Consider the following 20,246-nt stretch of genomic DNA (forward strand, 5'->3'; position numbering starts at 1 on the left):
CCATTTAATGAGTTTTTCTACAGATACTGGCGTATAAAAAGAAAAACAAATTAATCCCCTCTCTCTCTCTCTCTCTACATATATAGGGACTTTGTTTCTCCATCAGATTGATTTTTCTTCATTGCAATTCCAAATCTTTTGGTGATGAGGTCATTACAAAGAGAGCATAATCTTGCAGTCAGCAGGAAGTTAAAAATAGATAGATAAAAATTTAAGTGTCCTCATGAGATATATTATTGTAAGCATAATTTTCTCATATTAGTTTTATCCGGAGCCTCCAAAAATGGCCTTCAGTCTCTTGACCTCTTGTTCATTAATCAAAGTGCTTGATGTTATGACTTGAGAGGCTAAATTGCTTCTGAAGAGGGCCAGGTCCGTAGTTTGGACACTAGGATTTGAACTAGAGAACCCTACAATTACTGGTGCTGGAGTGTCACCTGAAATAAAAATATATAATCATAAATACTAGTCGTAACTAACACATGATAATTACTGAAAACATTATATGATGCATAAATATATTTTAGAATAGTCCGATGCCTATAAGTCACTTGCAATTCATTTTTACCAAATCACTTATACAATTTTTTAAATTTGCACTTAATTATTTTCTCTCTCTCTCTCTCTATATTTCAAGTCATTTCTCACTCCTCTCCTTTTTTCTCTTTCTAAGAATAATTAAATAGGGTTAAAATTTGAAAATAGCCCATTAATAATCCTACAAATAACATATATTTGGGATCTAATTTTTTTTCCCTCCGAATTATCACTTATAACATCAAGAAAAATGTTTTTCTGTAGCAGAAGGCTTTTGGAATGCTACCTTTGTATCAACTCATTTTGATCCTAAATATATAGAAAGTAGTTGAAGAATTTATATTAGTTCTAAATGAAACACGTCAACCTATTTTATCTTTCAAATTTTTAATTTTTTAAACTATTCATGATAATTGCATATATTAAAAAAGTTTTCACTAAAAACGCAGTTGTTTTTAATGTAAATAATTGAAAGGCGTATTTTAACAAAATCAACACATTATCTCTTCTAAAGAAAATGCCATGGATATATATACCTTCATTGAACGCATAATGCAGTAAACCTTGAGGAACAACGAAAACATCCCCTTTGACAAGAGATTTTTGGTAGACAGTGTTGTCCGACGAAATGAATCCAAAGGTCACTTTTCCATCCAAAACAAGAGAAATCTCCGAAGCATCTGGGTGTGCATGAATTGGCACAACCCCACCCTTCTCAAAATCTGCACGAGCCAAGGAAAAGCCAAGGCCATTGAGCCCAGGAAGCTGGGAATCGAACGTAGATTTGAACCCAAACTTGAAAATCTTTGAGCTGTTTCCAGGAACATCTAACCCAGAAAACACAAAATCATTCACAGTCACTTTTGAAGGATCTTTGCAAGAAAATCCTGAAGGACTAATGGGAGCTGTGTAATCTGCAACACAGAAATCTTTTGCAGAGGCTTGAGAAAATGATGAGGAGAAGAGGCAAAAGAGGGAGAAAACTAGAGAAATCATTCTCACCACTGAATCTGATATTCTGATATATTTGTGTTTAGGAGTGATTCCCTAAGCGTTTGGCTGCTTGTGTGTATATATACAAGTAAGGAGGGTGTTGATATTTGTGAGCCATCAATTGCTGTTGGGTATTTGTGATATATATGGACATTAATGGTGGAGATTCAAAGATAATACATTTATTATGTTAGATCTTCGGAGTTAAAGGTTCCAACTCATTTCTTGTTCATAATGTTCTCTTGAAAATTTCAACCAAAATTTAACCCAAGCATATATCACTATCAGGTTCAGTCATTAAAACTGTTTTTAGAAAGTCATAGAACATATATTGGATGATAATATTGCCTTTTGTGTGTTATGAGAATTTTCAAATGAAAAGGTAATAATGAGATTTAATTACTCTGACTTTTTTCATAATTAGATTTTCGAATTCAAATTTAGCTTTCAAATCATTTTCAATTGACTGGACCTGATAATAATATGATTGGTTAATTGTGCACGTAAATTATATTGGGAGGGCGTTGAAATTTTTTAACCATTTTGTGTCAAAAGAAAACTGTTGGATCATTATGATATGGAAATGAATCATATTGATTCAAGAGATAATTATACATTTAATGTGTCAGATCTTCGAAATTACAGAGTAGTTCCACTTATTTCTTGCTCATATTGTTTTTTTTTTTTTAATAAAACAAGATAATTTCACCGTGTTAAAACATTTTTTAAGAAATTGGCAGAAGGTATCTCGATCGGTGTCGGATCACAATGCCTTTGTGTTTAGAATTTTCAAATAATAACAATAATGAGATTGTGTTACTCTGGTTGTTCTTAATTATAATTAGACTTTAAATTTTAAATTGAGTTTTCAATTTAAATAACTACATTGAATATTCGTAATCTTTTTCATATTCAATTATTATGGTTGTATTTTCTTCTTCTTTTTTTCCTTTTTAATGGTGTGAAATTGTGTGCTGACTTAACTAGCTAGGCATATTTAATTATTGAATTCATAATTTTTTATTTTGTTCTATAGTGTCACATCCTGTAAAAATTAACCCTGATAATGGGTATAACAAAGTAAGTTGAGGGCCAATATGAAAGGTAGATTGGATGACGAAGCCAGACATGATATAAAATCCGGATAGGGTCTGGATTGATATTTTTGAAATTATTGGTCCAGAAAGAGCAAAATGGGAAAATTTGAAAAAAATTTCAGAAAATTCGGAAAAATTTTCAGAAAAATCCTAGAAAATAGTAAAAAGGTAAGTTAGAGGTTTTGAAATCTCAATAGAGGCTCTAAAGGTTAAAAAGGTGTGAAAATAGCTATCTATAGAATTTCCTGAAAACAGATGTTTTTCAGAAAAAATAGTAAAAATTGAAGAAAAAATTATTAAATATTTAGAGGCCTCAATAATTTTGAAAACAATATGGAATAATTATCTAAATGTTTGTAAGAATTTATAAAATTGATTTCAGGCCTTGAAAGTACAGAAATTAATTTTAGAGAATTTATTTCCAAAAGTTTTACCAATAAAACCCTATTTGGAGAAAGTTTAAAATAAATAATTAGATGTGGAGAAAAATTCTAAAATTTTTCAGATCATATTATTATGTTAAAAGAGGATTTTTCATGGAGAAAAATGTGATTTTTGAGGCCTAAAAAAGTTATAAAAAGTTACAAGTGAATAATAACTGATAAGCTTCAATATTATTTGGAATTAATATTTTATTGTTAGGCTAAATTCTTGAGACTTTCCAAATCAAAATTCAGCCCCACATTGGCCCAAGAAAGGCTCAAAAATTAGTGCAAACCTGGCCCAATAATTAAAATGGATTTAAGCCCAATTTTCACATAAAAATCAATGGAGTATTCTTGGAATATGGACATATGGCATGATCTGAAAAATTGGAGGGTTTGCTGGCAGCCACATGGCCATTTTTGCTGGCCAAATTTTGGCCATTGATGGGGGGAAGATGTCAGATCTTTTTGTCTATAAATACCCCTTCATTTTATTCATAATTCGGATAAATTGGGAAAATTAGGGGAAAATTTTGTCAAAATCAAAACTCATCTCCAAACAGCTTCAAATGCCCTCCAAATCCAAGGAAAATTGTCAAGCTTCAAGTTAGGACCCATTAAAGGAGGTCTAAACTTGATTTTGGTTGGATTTAAGGGTTATTGTGATTCATATTTCATAAAAATTCTATGGTATGATGCTGCTGCAATTCGGCCAGACCAAGAATGATTTAGGAGGATAGGAACCATGGTTATGAGTTTGAAATTACATGTTTAGTTGATGTTTGGATTGAATTTTGGAAAAAAATCAAAGTTAGGGTCCTATGGCATACAATTCGACCACTATGATTTCTTGAGGTAGGAGTTTGTTTTGATATGATTTGATAATTCCAATGAGTTCAAAAGATATTTTTATATAGGAAAGCACCAAGAGAAAGTGTTTAAAATCATTAGAATCAAAAATAGAATTTTTGAAAAACAATACCCCCTATTTGGCCAATGTAAAATAAAAGGGAAGAAGTGTGATTTTGATAAATCTGATTTGATATTTGGATTCTACATGAAAAATTTATGTAGGAATGGATCAAGAGATTGATAGAAATAAAGATGAATTAATTATGTCAAAAATCAAGAAAAAAGAGGTTTAATTGAGCTTAATGTCAAGCAATTGTGTTTATACTTGAATTATTGATAATTTGAAATGCGTTTATGTATGAATCGACAGGCATTGTGCAAGAGAACAAGGAGGAACCCAAAAGAATTAAAGAGGCTTGGACTAAAAAGAGGTAGCATGGAATTCACAATTTATAATGTTAACTTGCTTGGTTGTCGCATAGTATGATGTCATGAATAATGGCTATGTTATGTTTGAGATTATTTAGTGAAAATGATATGTTAGTTGATTGCACTATATGCCTTGGCAAAATGTATTAACATGTTATTTATTAGTGAATTGTGATGATATTTGCATGGCATAGAATATTCATGAATATATATATATATATATATATGTAATCTACTTTGTATGTTTGACATTATAATTGTAACTCCTGCTATTGAGATTTCTATGAAATCTCATTCCTTTATACGCTAATATTCACCAACTAATGGTTGGATCATGCAAAGAGAAAGGAAAGGGATCTATTTTGGAAGATGATTAAGCTTATTGTTATTGAAGTTATGTTTGTAATCATTACACATTGTTATGTGTTATTATGTATGTTGTTGAATTACGTTGGAACATTGTATTAAAGATTGGGGATGCTTATATGTGAGCAAGCAATTAAAGAACCATGTTTAGGTATGTATTATGTAATTGGAAGGGTTATGTGAAAGGAAAAGAAAAGAAAAATTATGATTGTATGAAAAGAGGTAAAAGTTGACTTTTTAAGGGTCAAGTTTGACCAATGAAATTTTATGCAATTGGATGAATTTTGAGCTGAAACTTGGCAGACTTATATATCATATTTTTAGCTTTAAAACAAGTGATATTTTATCCAATTTGAAGTTTTGTACAGAAAGTTATGCTTCTGAAGTTAGACATAAATCTTGAAAAATTAAAAAAATGACCAAATAAACAGTATCATTTGGAGCGAAATCTGGGATTAATGCATGAGTTTTGGATACCAATGAGTATTTTTTCTTTAAAGAGCATGTCAAGATTTTTCTATGGAACTTAGAACCATCTCATTTTGATTTTTCTAGAATTAGTTGTGAATTTTTAAAATTTGGCCTTTGTAAAAGTTATAACGAATAGTAACTTGAATTTAAGAAAATTTAAAGTTCAACTTTTTTCAACCCAAAGCCATGATAAGTGATTCCAAATGGTTCCAATTGATATAAAGTGAGGTATAAAAGAAAGGTGTGACACATAGTATCTTCGAGGATTAGTAAATTGAAGAACGAAACGGTAGTAGGAAATAAATTAACAACATTTATTTATCTGTTGGTCAACATCAATTAAAAACGTTCGAGTCATGGGTACCATAAATTTGGATTATTCAATTTATTATGGAATCATCAATATGATATGCAATATAAATATAGAAGAAAATCACATTTAAAGGCACATGAAATAGGAAAATCATACAAATCGGTTGGCAAATTCATTCCTAAATTGGGTCAAATGTGACTTTGGAATTTTCTTTTGCAAGAGTGATGAGGATCATTATGATTGGCACCTTATTTCAGAGAAATTCTTGCATGCTCTTGGAGTGCCAACTCATCTTTGTCTGCCCAATACAAATGCTGGAACTCATTATTTTAATCTACATGGCAACCTACTAATTTCTAGTAATCTGTTTTTTTTTAAATAAAAATTTTTAGGGCTCCCTAATTTTCTCTTCTACCCTGTCTTTGCTCTTTCTCAGATCTTCTCAACTCTCTCTTCATTTGATCCCCTCTCTCTCTACCCCTTTTTCATTTCTTCAAGTACCCACCATCTAATCACTGCTAATGTCTCCCAACTGTGGTGAAGGAGATGAAAATGCACAGGAAAAGAAAGCAATATCATAGCACGTCCTTCACCTCAATTTCTTCTATCAAATGCCAGTGACGGTGGTGGCACATCTTTCATCAACACCCTGTTGAATAAAAATATGCTCTTTCTTCATTCTCTTATTAACTTGCATGCAATGTTTTAAAAGCTGGACCGGATGTCAAGCCGGATAGATCAGCGGGTCATGGTTCAAAAGGTCAGATCGGTTAGACCGTCTGGTTGGACCGGTAACATAATAATTAAATAAAAAGTATATACATATATAATAATATATGTGCAAAAAATAAGATATATAATTATAATTATAATTTAAAAAACAATTAAATAGTATGAATTTCATGTTACGGAAGAGTTGAATTAACGGAAGAGAATTAAATAAAATTGTCAGTTTCATATTAATTGTCAGCTTCAAGATTAGCTCTTGTGAAGGCATAGTTGAGTAGGTTATTGTGTTCAAGAATTTTGTGTTATAAAGGTTGTTAAAGCAGTCACTTCCATCTATGGTCTTGCAAACTAAATGACAACTGAGGAACTCATATTGTTCCCCAGGTAGAGACTTACACATATACTCATTGATGTTATTAACCACCTCCAGAGTAGGATCATAATCGCCTTATCATTGAAATAATCATCTGAATGCAAATTATCCAAAAGAGAAGGGCAAGTTGATGAAACAATCGCTTGGATGGGATTCCTTACATGAGTTAATGCCAACTCAGGCGAGATCTCAATCTCTGCAACACCATCACAAGAGACACCAATTTCTCGATCACCTATGTCCAATAGCCATTGAGAGAATGAAACTAACTTCTGTTGGTCAGACGATGATGAAGTTACACTACTACAAAAAGGTCCATTTTCGTCTCCCATTTTTGTCTAAAATTGTAAACAGACGAAAAAAGGGTAATATATTCGTCTGGTTAAGCCAAACAAACAAGCAGAAGGCTCAATATTCATCTGTTGGGACATGATAGATGAGTATGGGGCATCATATTCGTCTGGTCACACCAAACAAATATGATACTGAGTATTCATCTGGTCTTATATGACCAGACGAATATGGGTCCAGCTTTTACAGACCCAATTTTTTTTAATTTCCTGCCCCCCATTCCCACCAAAATATACTTTACTTACTCCATCTCTTTCAACTCTTATCCTATTTTCACAGTCTCCCAACCTTTAATTTTTCTCCCAACCTTCAAGTATTTCCCCACCTCATAACCCCCCTTCCAAATTCACTCCCTTTCCCAGAAAATTCCTCACCCCCACTACGCCGGTCCCCACCCCCTTCCTACTCGGCCTCTCTTGTCCCCCCACCCCTATAAAAACCCCACCAGTCTCCGTGTTCCCCCCACCCCCCACAAGAACTCCACGGTCCTGGTACTCCCCCTACCCCCAACCGTGTTCCCTTAACCACAATGCCCCCTCCTCATGCTCCCCACCCCACCCCAGCCCCCTACAACCCCGTGTTTCCCTACCAAAACACCCAACACCCCCGGCCCCCCCCCAAACCATTCCCCCAGCTTTCAATTACCTACCAATGCGGTAGCTCCTCCCCCCCAACTGAAGGTCGACTCTCCTCTCCCATTTCATATTTTCTTCCTTTTATGGTACTATTAATAGCACACATAGTGCATGGATAGTTTTGCTTGTGATTTACAACTTACCTCCCTGGTTATGCATGAAGTGTAAGTATATGATATTGTCTATAATGATTTCAGGACCAAAATAGCCGGGAAACAATATCAACGTCTACTTGGCACCTTTGATTAAAGGCTTGAAGAAATTATGGGAGGAAGGTGAAACATCCTATCTTTAACCCCTCAGGGTATGGATTTGGAAGTGTTATGGTTCAAGCAATTCACAAAATAAGCCCATAGATTAAAAATTTACAATTGGTCCTTGGGTTACTGTTTATTGGTTAAATTTCAGATTTTCAGTCCAACTTTGAGCAATCATAACTCTTAGTACACACATCCGTTTTAAGTGACCTACTACTTGTTTTAAAGCTCAAGATGTGTACTTTAATCATGCCAAATTTTATGAGCAGAGTCAGTCATTTGTCATACTTCTACTCTATCAATATTTTGTTGCTCAATTAGAGATAACTTATCCCCTAACTTGCACTAACAATTCATGATTAGGACTTTCCATATATAATACCATTCCATTGATACACTAACCATTCCCATACATTATCATAGCTAATTACACAAGCCAACATCATCATTTATCATCACATACTATCAATGGCACCTTTACAACATACATTGATATATACAGTGTACAACGTAATGTAATATATTTCTTAAAGTCTTTTCCTCTCTTTCTTGCTCCACGTCTTGATTTCTTCTCCCATCCTTTTGCACCTAGTATGGTTGGTTAAGGGAGGGTGAGATTCAGGAGAATCTTAATAGTAAACATTACCATTTATACATGCAAGATGGATACAAGTGTATGACATGCTTTTGTGCACAGATTTATCGTTTATGCATGGTGAAATGCCATGGAAAGTAAGTCAGTTTATTCATATTCATATAATATAATGCCAAGGCATGCTTAATTAAACATAGCAATCATATTTTAGTAGCATAGCTTAATCACATCATGGCATTCATAACACATACACACATGCACATCAAGCACACAAGAAAAGTAAGTTCGCTACCTTATATCATAAGTTTTCTCTTGCTCTTCAACTTGCTCCTTTTTGCTTCCAACCATTAAGGTTGCTTCCTTAACCTTTGCCCTTTCTTTTCCTTGATGTCTCATGGCCCTAAACGCACCAACACATCATTTCTATTCATTCATTGGAGCCATGGTAATCAATAACATCAATACTTTGTTTTCTTTGAGCTATATTAGCTTCTAACTTTTGAGCTTGATTTCCAACCTTCCCAAAATTAATTCCACATACTATTCCCACATAATTTTGCCTGTAAAATCTATTTCCAAACTCAAAATAATCAAAATCAAACTCCTCCCTCCTCAACTTGATCTGGCCAAACATAGGGTCTTAGGGCTCAAAATTCCATTTTCAATTCTAATGTTTCCAAATTTGTTTTCTCACATTTACCGTGCAAAATTTTTCATTTTAAATATATTGGAAGCATCAAAATCATCAAAATCCAATCCTAGCCCTAAGAACCAGCCTTGGTAGAAATATTACTCAAGTTACACAATCATAAAATTCAACCAATTTCAACATAAAACCACTTGATTTATGTTCCTTTCAAGTCTTTAAACATTATTCTAACATCAATTTCATTTTTCCCTATCCTTAACAATTGCAGCATGCCTCCTTAGGGTTTCAAGCTCTAAAAAATCATTAAAATCCATAACAAAGCTCAATAACAACAAGGGTAGTGAAAACTACATCAAAAACTATGAACATACCTTGTTTTGGAGCTTGATCTTGCATATAACCGCTTGGCCTTTCTCTCTCTAGAATCCATTTTGCAAAAGTTTCCCCATAGGTTCATGGCTTGCACGAAAATAAGGGATGGGGAGGGGGTATTTATAGAAAACAAGACTGAATATGGGCCGTTGATCTTAAAAATACGTGGCTTGATCTGGACCGTTTATTTTCTCTTTTTATCTTGTGGTGACAAGTGTCCCATGACATCATACTTACATCATCTTGATGACATCATTCTTATATCATCATTCCACATACTTTTAATCCAACCGTACACGTGTCTTGCATCCAGCTGTAGACACAATACCTTCTTTTCCCATCTAACTGTACACTTGTCTCCTCCATATTCCTTCATCATTTTAGCATTAAAATTGGGAGAAAATTAATATAAAATTCGTGTAAAATACAACCCTTAGGTATTCCTCCACCTATCTTGTCATTCTACACTGTATAGGGTACTTTTTGGGGCCTTGACTTACCCGGGACCATTGGAACATGTTCTAGTACCATTTTCTCATCTCAAATAAATCCACCTGGCATTATATAACATGCCCAAAGAGAGAGTGATGCTCTTCTCTTGTTCTCCCATTAAAATAATTAAAATAATTAATAATATTTATTTCAGAGTGATCTTAACCGAATTCTTTCTACCGGTCCATAACTTTGAGAATCTATCTCCGGGTACCAATCTATTCATTCATCACGGGGAATTCCTCTAATTTTTCTTAAGTCAAAAGTCTGAAACATCCTACCTTTAACCCCTCAGAGTACGTGTTTGGAACCGTTATGGGTCAAGCGATTCACAAAACAAGCCTGTAGATTAAACTTTGTGATTGGTTATCAAGTTACTGTTTACTGGTAAATTTTAGATTTTTAATCCAACTTTGAGTAATCATAACTCTTATCACACACATCCGTTTTAAGTGATCTACTACTTGTTTTAAAGTTCAGGATGTGTACTTTGATCATGCTAAATTTCATGGGCAAAGTTAGTCATTTGCCATACTTTTACTCTATCATATTTTATTCCTCAATTAGGGATAACTTATCCCCTAACTTGCACTAACAATTCATGATTAGGACTTTCCATATATAATACCATTCCATTGATACACTAACCATTCACATACATTATCATAGCTAATTACACAAGCCAACATCACCATTTATCATCACATATCATCAATGGCACAATTACAACATACATTGGTATATACAGTGTACAACGTAATGTAATACATTTCTTAAAGTCTTTTCCTCTCTTTCTTGCTCCACTTCTTGATTTCTTCTCCCATCCTCTTGTACCTAGTATGGTTGGTTCAGGGAGGGTGAGATTCGGGAGAATCTCAATAGCAAACATTATCATTTATACATGCAAGATGGATGCAAGTGTATGATATGCTTTTGTGCACAACTTTATCTTTTATGCATGGTGAAATGCCATGGAAAGTAAGCTAGTTCATTCACATTCACATAACATAATGCTAAGGCATGCTTAACTAAACATAGCAATCATAGTTCGGTAGCATAGCTTAATCACATCATGGCATTCATAACACATACACAGATACACATCAAGCACACAAGAAAGGTAAGGTCGCTACCTTGCATCATAAGTTTTCTCTTGCTCTTCAATTTGCTCCCTTTTGCTTCCAACCATTAAGGTTGCTTTCTCAATCTTTGTTGTTCCTTTTCCTTGATGTCTCATGGCCCTAAATACACCAACACATTATTTTCATTCATTCATTAGAGTCATGGTAATCAACAACATCAATACTTTGTTTTCTTTGAGCTATGTTAGCTTCTAACTTTTGAGCTTGATTTCCAACCTTTCTAAAATTAATTCCACATACTATTCCCACACAATTTTACATGTAGAATCTATTTCCAAGCTCAAAATAATCAAAATCAAACTCCTCCCTCCTGAACTTGATATTGTCGAACATAGGGTCTTAGGGCTCAATATTCCACTTTCAATTCTAATACTTCCAAACTTGTTTTCTCACCTTTACCCTACACAATTTTTCATTTTAAACAGATTGGAAACATCAAAATCATCAAAATCCAATCCTAGCCTTAAGAACCAGCCTTGGCCGAAATATTACTCAGGTTACATAATCATGAAGTTCAACCAATTTCAGCATAAAACCACTTGATTCATGTTCCTTTCAAGCATTTGAACATTATTCTAACACCAATTTCATCTTCTCCTACTCTTAAGAATTTCTTACAGCATAACCCATTAGGTTTCAATCTCCTAAAAATCATTAAAATCCATAACTAAGCTCAACAACAACAATGTTAGTGGAAACTATATAAAAAATCATGGACATACCTTGTTTTAGAGCTTGATCTTGCATATGGCCACTTGGCCTTTCTTTCTCCCTCTTCTTTCTCTCTCTAGAAACCATTTTGCCAGAGCTTCCTCAAGGTTTCCATGAGGTTAGATGAAAATGAGGGAGGGGAGGGGGTATTTATAGAAAATAAGACTGAATCTAGGCCGTTGATCTTAAAAATATATGGCTTGATCTGGACCGTCTATTTTCTCTTTTAATCTTATTGATGACAAGTGTCCCATGACATCATACTTACCTCATCATGCTGACATCAATCCACATGCTTTTAATCCAACCGTACACGTGTCTTGCATCTGACCGTACGCGTGTCTTGTACCAGTCGTACACGTAATACCTTCTTTTCCCATCTAACCGTACACTTGTCTCTTCCATTTTCCTTCATCATTAATATATTAAAATAGGGAGGAAATTAATATAAAATTCGTGCAAAATACAACCCTTAGGTATTCCTCCACCTCTCTTGCCATTCTGCACCGTATAGAGTGCTTTTTAGGGTCCTAACTTTCCCGGGACCACTAGGACATGTTATGGCACCATTTTCTCACGTCAAATAAATCCACATGGCATTATATAACATGCCCAAAGAGAGAGTGATAGTCTTCCCTTGCTCTTCCATTAAAATAATTGATCATATTTATTTTGGAGTGATCTTGACCGAATTCTTTCTATACGATTATTCATTATAGGGAATTCCTCTAATTTTTCTTAAGTCAAAAGTCAACCTCTAGATAGATGACTTTGACTTTCCCCGAATAGTGTATAAATAGGCTTTAAATTCTGTTAAAATCAACCTGTTCGCTTTCTGGGGACGAAATTATTTTTAAAACCTGTGATAATTTCTCAAGGATTTTTTCCCATTTTCTTCCAACTATCTGAGGCCTCCCTATACTTTAAATAATTTATTTTTGAAAATATTCCAAATCAGTCAAAACCCCGGGAATTCCACAATTTCCTTCTAAGGGCATTTTCGTCATTTTTAGCCTCATACAGGCCTCTGAACCTTATCCCTATTTTTCTGGATTTTTTCTGAAGTATTCAGGCCTTAGCCTACCATTTTCTATTTTTTGGGATTTTTCTGGGATTTTTGGGCATAATTTCCATTTTTGCCTTTATCAACCTAAAACTGTGCAAAATTACTATTTGGCCTTTAATTTGGCTTAATCTCAACATTCACCTCATTGAGGCCTCCAACATAACTTTTGGCTTACATTTATCTCTATCTCTCATTCTTAGGCCTTGGGACTTTATCCAAGTCTCTATCTGTCTCTTTTCTCAATCCCAAAAAACTTTCCCTTTGCGATTTAGTCCCTGGGAATCCTATTGTCCTTCCAGGGAATCTCTGGGACCTCTGCCAAAAAGGGTCTAGTAGCTTACCCATTTTAGGCTAATTTTGGTACTTCTATGCCTAAAATTCGAGATGTGACAATTCTCCCTCTTTCAACAGAAATTTTGTCATCGAAATTTCTGGGTCAAATCTCTATTCTTACCCTTAATGGGAGGTTAACTAAGGAGAATATCCCTAATTATACTCAATTTGGCCTCTTTAACTTTTCATTATACCTCATTGCCAGGTTCCAATCCTGGAATCCTTACTTACAAAGCTTTCCTTTTCTTACTTTTCTATCATTTGTACGAGCATGACCTTTGCTTTTATGTATCTTATCATCACTGCTTGCATTATCACTGTACTCTAGGCCTATTCTTTCATAATAATGCCATGACAGTGTACTCGTCTTTATGGTATTTTACTATACCATGGCATTTCAAGTTCCTTTAATATTGCCTTTATTAGGTCTTTTTGACATATTTTGTCATTCTCATCTTTACCTTAATGGCCTGTTTCCTTTCTTTCACATTCTTATTTCACATATAGCTTTCCTAAATGAATACTATTCAGGACTTACAGCTCTTACTTTAATTTCCTCACTTTCCTTTGTTGACTAGAATAGAATTGAGCTCGGCCTATTCAACAATAATAGTGTCTGTGAAAAAGTCAAGGGTACTCTCTCTGTACTAAGCAACCAACTTGAGGAGGTTTCCTCATCTTAGACTCATCCCTGGTCGTCTCATTCTCATGCTCCAAAGAGATGGCCTACCCTCAGCTAGTAACTTGATTGATTATTCCCTAAGACTGATCACAAATGCCAGTATTGTCTTCTTAGGCTTTACTCAATCATTTCTGTCAACTCCACAGTCATTCATCTTTCCTGCCTTTCCTTTTCTCTTAACCATTTTCCTTTTATTTGTGCCCCTTTTTAATTTTCTAGGCCATTAGTTCATATCCATGGCCTTCTGGGCCTGTCATCGTACTCATACCAGTCTGCCATATCTTACGATTTCCTTTCTCATCTTACAGGGAGAGGTCTTGAAAAATCATCTCTATCTAGTTTCACTTATTTTATGTCTTGTTTAGTTTGGTTATGAGTTTTAATAGTTTTTGGAAACTTGAAACCCTTAGTAAAGGGGCTGCATGAAATTGATAAGTTAAGGAAAAGATGAAATTGATGTTAGAATAATATTTAAAAGCTTAAAAGGAATGAGAAGCAAGTGGTTATTGCATGATTTGTGAAAGATTTCATGGTTGTGTACCTAGGGATATATTTTGGCTAAAGCTGGTTCTTGGGACTAGGATTAGATTTTGATGATTTTAATGCTTCTAATGTGTTTAAAATGAAAAATTGTGTAGGTTATAAGTAAAGAAACAAGTTTGGAAGCATTAGAATTGAAAATAAAAATTTTGAGCTCTAAGACCCTATGTTCAGTCAGGTCAATTTGAGTAGGGAGGCGTTTGATTTTGATAATTTTGATCGTGAAAATGAATTTTAAATGTAAAATTTTGTGGGAATAGTATGTAGAATTAATTTTAGAAAGATTGAAAATTAAGCTCAAAAGTTAGAAGTCAATGTAGTTTAAAGAGAATAAAGTATTGATATCGATGGTTAACATGACTTTAATAAATAAATGGCAATGATTTTGATGCATTTAGGACCATGAGACATCAAGAAAGAGGAATGGAAAAGATAGAGCAAGCAATCTTAATGGTTAGAAGCAAAGAAGGCAAAGAAAGCTAGAAAAAGGCTTAAAGACACAAGGTAATGAACTTATCCTATTTGTGTGCTTGAGATATATGCTTGTGTGTTGATGTTGCTTGATGATGCTTTGATATATACATCATGAAATATTATTTTGTTTCTTCTATAATCCATGGACATGTGTGTATGAAATATTGAGCATGAAAGCATAGCATTTTATAAGCATGAAAACATGTCATTTTAATGCCCAGCATGTCATCCATCAAGCAATTGTCTTGCATGCAGAATGGGTGGAGTTTGCTACGAGATTTGTCACATCCTAAATTTTGGCTCATAGATACAAGTAATAGCACAAGGAAAGGATGATTGCTAAGTCCAATGCAACGAAAGTCCCGAAGATCCCTCAGAAGGAAAAAGAGATTTTCCAAGAATAAATGTGTAAAACAATAGTGTTCGGGGACTAAAGAATGAGGAACTGGAAACAACTAAGAGCCAGAGGTTATGCCAGAAACTTGTAAGAGATGGTTCTAAAAGTTAGACCTAAGGAGGGACCAAATTACGAAGAAAAAATTCCTAGGCCAAATAGGGACCTAATTGTAAATAATAAAAGTTCTGGTAGACCAATGCTCAGAGTTAGCAAAAAGGGTCCAAATGACTTAGAAAAATTCCAGAAAAATAGGAATAGGATCCCAGAGCTGATATAAGGCTAGAAATGATGGAAATGCCCTGAAGTCATTCCAGGGTTTTGGACAATTTGAGATAGTAGCTTAAATTGAATCATTTAAGCTATGAGATGGCCTCAAATAACCAGGAAAAACTGAGAAACAGTAGTTGAGAAATTTACATAGATTGTAAAATTAATTCCGTCCCCAGAAATTGACAAGGTTAGCTTTAATTAAATTTCAAGCCTATTTATATCCTATCCGGGGAAAGTCAAAATAGCTTTATAGAGTTTGACTTCTAACCCGAGAAAAATTAGAGGAATTTCTCGTGATGAAAGGGAAAGAATAAAACCCAAAGACAGATCAACGAAGTTACGAGCCAATAGAAAGAATTCAGAGAAGGTAATCCTGATTAAGTATTATTTAATAATATTTCTAAGAAAAGGAGAAAAAAAATATCTACAGACCATCATCACGATGTTGAGTCAGCATACTGAGTCACCAAATGCAATCATGACACTTACGAGTCATCATGCTGAGTCACCAAAAGTAATCATGACACCTACGAGTTATTATGCTGAGTCAGCAGAAGATATTTATGGACAATATAAAAATTAGAACGCAGTACGGGAATATTTTAAACAGTGTTTTGGTCTACCCATTATAGTGAAATATCTACTGCGTGACTTAGTAGGGTTAAGTAGTCTGTTAGTAGAGCTAATTATTTTCATCTATGCTCCTCTAAGATGGCACCATATATGTACTTAATTAAGATGAGAAAATGATGCCAGAACATGTCCCAGTGGTACCGGGTCAGTTAGGACTCAAAAAAGTACTCGATACAGTGCAGAATGGCAAAATAGGTAGAGGAATGCCTAATGACTATATTTTACACGAATTCTATATTAATTTCCTTCCTATTTTAATGCCAAAATGATGAAGGAATATGAAAGAGACAAGTGTACGGTTAGATGGGAAAAGAAGGTATTATGTGTACGGTCGAATGCAAGACACGTGTACGGTCGGATACAAGACACGTGTACGGTTGGATTAAAGACATGTGGCTTGATGATGTAAGCATGATGTCATCAAGATGAGGTAAGCATGACGTCATAGGACACATGTCATCACAAGATAAAAAGAGAAAATAGATGATCCAGATCAAGTCACGTATTTTTAAGATCAACGGTCGAGATTCGATCTTGTTTTCTATAAATACCCCTCCTCACCCCTCCATTTTGTCCAAGCATAAGGAACTGATAACCTCTCAAAATTCCTACTGAGTTAAGCTGATTTAACACTCTTTTATTGGGTTTGAAAGTCAATTTTGCAGGAAACAAAGCCTGAGGAGAGTAAAGAATGGAGAAAAGTTGAAAAGAAGTCCGCCATTGCGACATCTGGGAGAAAACGCCGCGGCGACTCAAACAGAAAGGGACGAGTGCGTCTCTGTAAAAGGCGCCGCGGCGCCTTACTGAATCCGTCATGGCGCCCAAGTTGTCTCGAAGGAAGCCTGTTCGGTATAATCCGCCGCGGCCGATTATCATATGCGTCGTGGCGCCGAGCCTCGAAGGAAAGCCATTCTGTAATAGGCGCTGCGGCGCCTGGCCCCTCGCAGCTGTGCGTGTGCGTTACGTGGTAACTTAAAAAATTAGGGCATATAGAGGTGGATACTCGATTTTTCTGGGAGACTTCGACTTGGGAGCAATTTTGGAGGCTGGCTCTGCTAGGGTTTGGAGTTTTGGAGGCTTGGAACCTTTGGGCTTGAAGCTAGAAGAAATTCGAAGCTTGTAACTTGAATTTTCTGGGTTTTCTTCTTCTTCCCTTCTTGTTTCTGCTATGACTACTAACTACTCTTATAGTTGTAGTTCTTTACTCGATATGTATAGCTAAATCTATTTTTCTAGGGTTATTTTGATCTATTGTATGGATTGAGATTTGGTTTTACTATCTCTTGAGTGTTAATGATAATGTTCAGTTGTTTTTACCTTGAGCTTAATGCTTCCTTTTGTCTGGCCATCATTTGGATTGATTGATTGATTAGTCTAACTTGAGAAAGTTTAACTAATTCGTGAACTTTGGTAAAAACATGCTAGTCCAGAAATTTAATTGAGTAAATAGATGGTTTGTCGATAGAGCAGAGATGTATCTGTTGACCTAGCATAGACTAAATGGGTTTTGGTTTTTAAAGTGCAACCTTTTCAAACAAGTGCAAGAGATTGCTATGTTTTAATCGTGATTGCAAAAATTTGGTTTTGACTTGAGAAAGCTTAATCAATTCTGCAAACCCAGGCTAACTGAACTTATTGTAAAGCGCTACTTGAGAAGTAATTAATCCAGTTTCATGAAGTACTTCAGTGAAGAATAACCCTAGTCTCTTAATTGTTTCAAGGTCGATTTGATTTTATACTGCTTTAAACCATTGTTCTCCTAATTTCATTTCACAAACTCTTTTACAACAATTGTTTCACTTAACCTAATCAAATACATAATTATGATTTTCAACTCATCTAGCCTTAGTCTCTGAGGGAACGATACTTTTTATATTACTTGCGACCTGTCCACTTGCGGTTAAGATATTTGGTGAACAGGAACCAATGGGGAAGCTCTTGCAAAATGGTTTCTAGAGAGAGAAAGAAGAGGGAGAAAGAAAGGCCAAGTGATCCCAAGCCAGATCAAACTCTAAAACAAGGTATGTGTGCCGTTTTTGATGTAGTTTCTACCTCTCTTGTTATTTTTGAGCCTGGTGGTTGGTTTGATTGGATTTTTTATGATTGAAATTCTAAGGGGGCATGCTGCACGAAATTGAAGAGGTTAGGGAAAGATGAAATAGATGTTAGAAACTTGTTTAAATGCTTGAAAACAATAAGAATCAAGTGGTTTTGTGTTGATTTTGCAAGAAATCCAACTTTCCCTTAATTTGTGATTCTGTTCGGCCTTGACTGTTCTAAATGGTTAGGATTGGATTTTGATTATTTTGAGCTTGGAAATGGATTCTATATGCAAAATTACATGGGAATTGCATGTGGAAATAATTTTAGGAAGATTGGAATTAAAACTCAAAAGTTACAGTTCAATTATGTTCAAGAAAGAACCAAGTAAGAAATAGGTTGGTGTCTTGGTTCTAATGACTATTTGGCATTGTGTATGGATGTGTTTAGGACCTTGGAACATCCAAGAAGATGTTTAATAGTGTTGACCGAAAATGAATAAGGTTGGAAAGACAGGGAATCAAAGGAAAAGCAAGAGGAAAGCTATGTTACAAGGTAGTAAACTTACCTATATTGTGTGCTTGATATGTATGCTTGCATGATGTGGTTGTATTGCCATGATGTGATTAAGCTATGATGAAATGTTTGCAAAGTTATGTTTTGCCTTGACAATATGTTATGAAAGTATGAAATGCTTTAGCTTACTTTCCATGGCATTCATGTGTTAATGTTATAACATGTCATGCATATGCATTATGTCTTGCATGCTTATGGGTAGTGTTTGCTACTGAGATTCTCCCGAATCTCATCCCTCCTTAACCAACCATTTTAAGTCAATCAATGGTGGGCAATAATGGCATGAGAGGCAAGGAGAAGAAAGTGGAGAATTATTGACGTCAATGAATGATGTTATTATTCAATGTGTAATTCTCCTATTATGTAATTTATGTTATGGATGCCAATGATGCTATGTATTTAATTACAATGTTTGTGGGATGAATAGAAGTGTATGAGGATGATTGGGAAAGTGTGTATACCAAAGAAATAGAAAGAATTAAAGTAAAAAGAGGTTAAGGGATAAAACGTAGGTCCTGATGCAGTGAGTTTATAGCTCCAGTTTGACCTATCAAATGAATGAGTTAAGCCACGAAATTTGGCAGAGTTATAGTACACATCCCATGCTTTAAAATGAGCACTAGATCACCTTAATTGGATATGTACGCACGGAGATACGAATTTTCAAAGTTAAGGCACAGAATTTGAGAGTTCCAGAATTTACCAAATGAATAGTATTTTTTTTATTGATTAAACTGTACAAATTGGGCAAGGATAAGTCCAATTGGATATTTTTTCCTTAAAGAGCTTTCAAAGAGTCCTCCGTAGAATTTTATAGCACCTCAATACGATTTTTATAGAATTAGTTATGATTTTTCAAAGTTGGACCTGAAATCTGAATTTAAACCGTGAATAGTAATCCCAGTAGTTATGTTGAAATTTTTAAGCCACAGGCTTGTATTTTGACCTGCTTGAACTATAACGCTTACGAATGCGTACTCTGAGGGGTTAAAGGTAGGATGTTTCAAGATTTCTCCCGAAATCTCACCCTTTCCATATTTAAACACACCAGCTAGGGGCTGCAATATCAAGAGGCAAGGTAAAGGAATGGAGATGCAAAGGAGAAGCATATGTATTTGTTAGAACTATGAATATATGTGCCTTGAATTTTATAGGTTGTAATTATTGTGAATGGGCGTAATGTTAAATGATAATGATAGCATGTATTATTTGTGATGATGACGTATAGAAACGGTTAGTGCCTTGATGGAATGAAATTATGCATATAGAGAATTAATTATGAATTGTTAATGCAAGTAAGGGTGATAGATTATTCCTAAATGAGCCACAAATTTGTGACAGAATAAAAGTGAGGTAAATAAACGAATCTGCCAATGAAATTTGGTGAGCATCTAGAGAATATCATAAGCTTTAAAACCAGCGGTAGATCACTTAAAATGAATATAT

At 34.6% G+C, this 20,246-nt stretch overlaps 1 protein-coding gene across 1 annotated transcript; it reads right to left on the reverse strand.

Moving 5' to 3' along the window:
* Positions 1-147: 147 nt before the first annotated feature.
* On the reverse strand, positions 148-6,917 carry LOC114755712 (auxin-binding protein ABP19b). The gene is made up of 3 exons (XM_028944579.1): positions 6,637-6,917; positions 1,074-1,555; positions 148-437 (listed from the first exon to the last, which is right to left on the reverse strand). Exons 1-3 carry the CDS (start codon positions 6,915-6,917, stop codon positions 265-267), a joined length of 936 nt encoding a protein of 311 aa, XP_028800412.1. The 3' UTR covers positions 148-264.
* Between the last annotated feature and the right edge of the window lie 13,329 nt (positions 6,918-20,246).

The sequence above is a fragment of the Neltuma alba genome, unplaced genomic scaffold (assembly GCF_004799145.2).
Source record: "Neltuma alba isolate B1F8T4 unplaced genomic scaffold, ASM479914v2 tig00010324_pilon, whole genome shotgun sequence".
NCBI classification, from domain to species: domain Eukaryota; kingdom Viridiplantae; phylum Streptophyta; class Magnoliopsida; order Fabales; family Fabaceae; genus Neltuma; species Neltuma alba.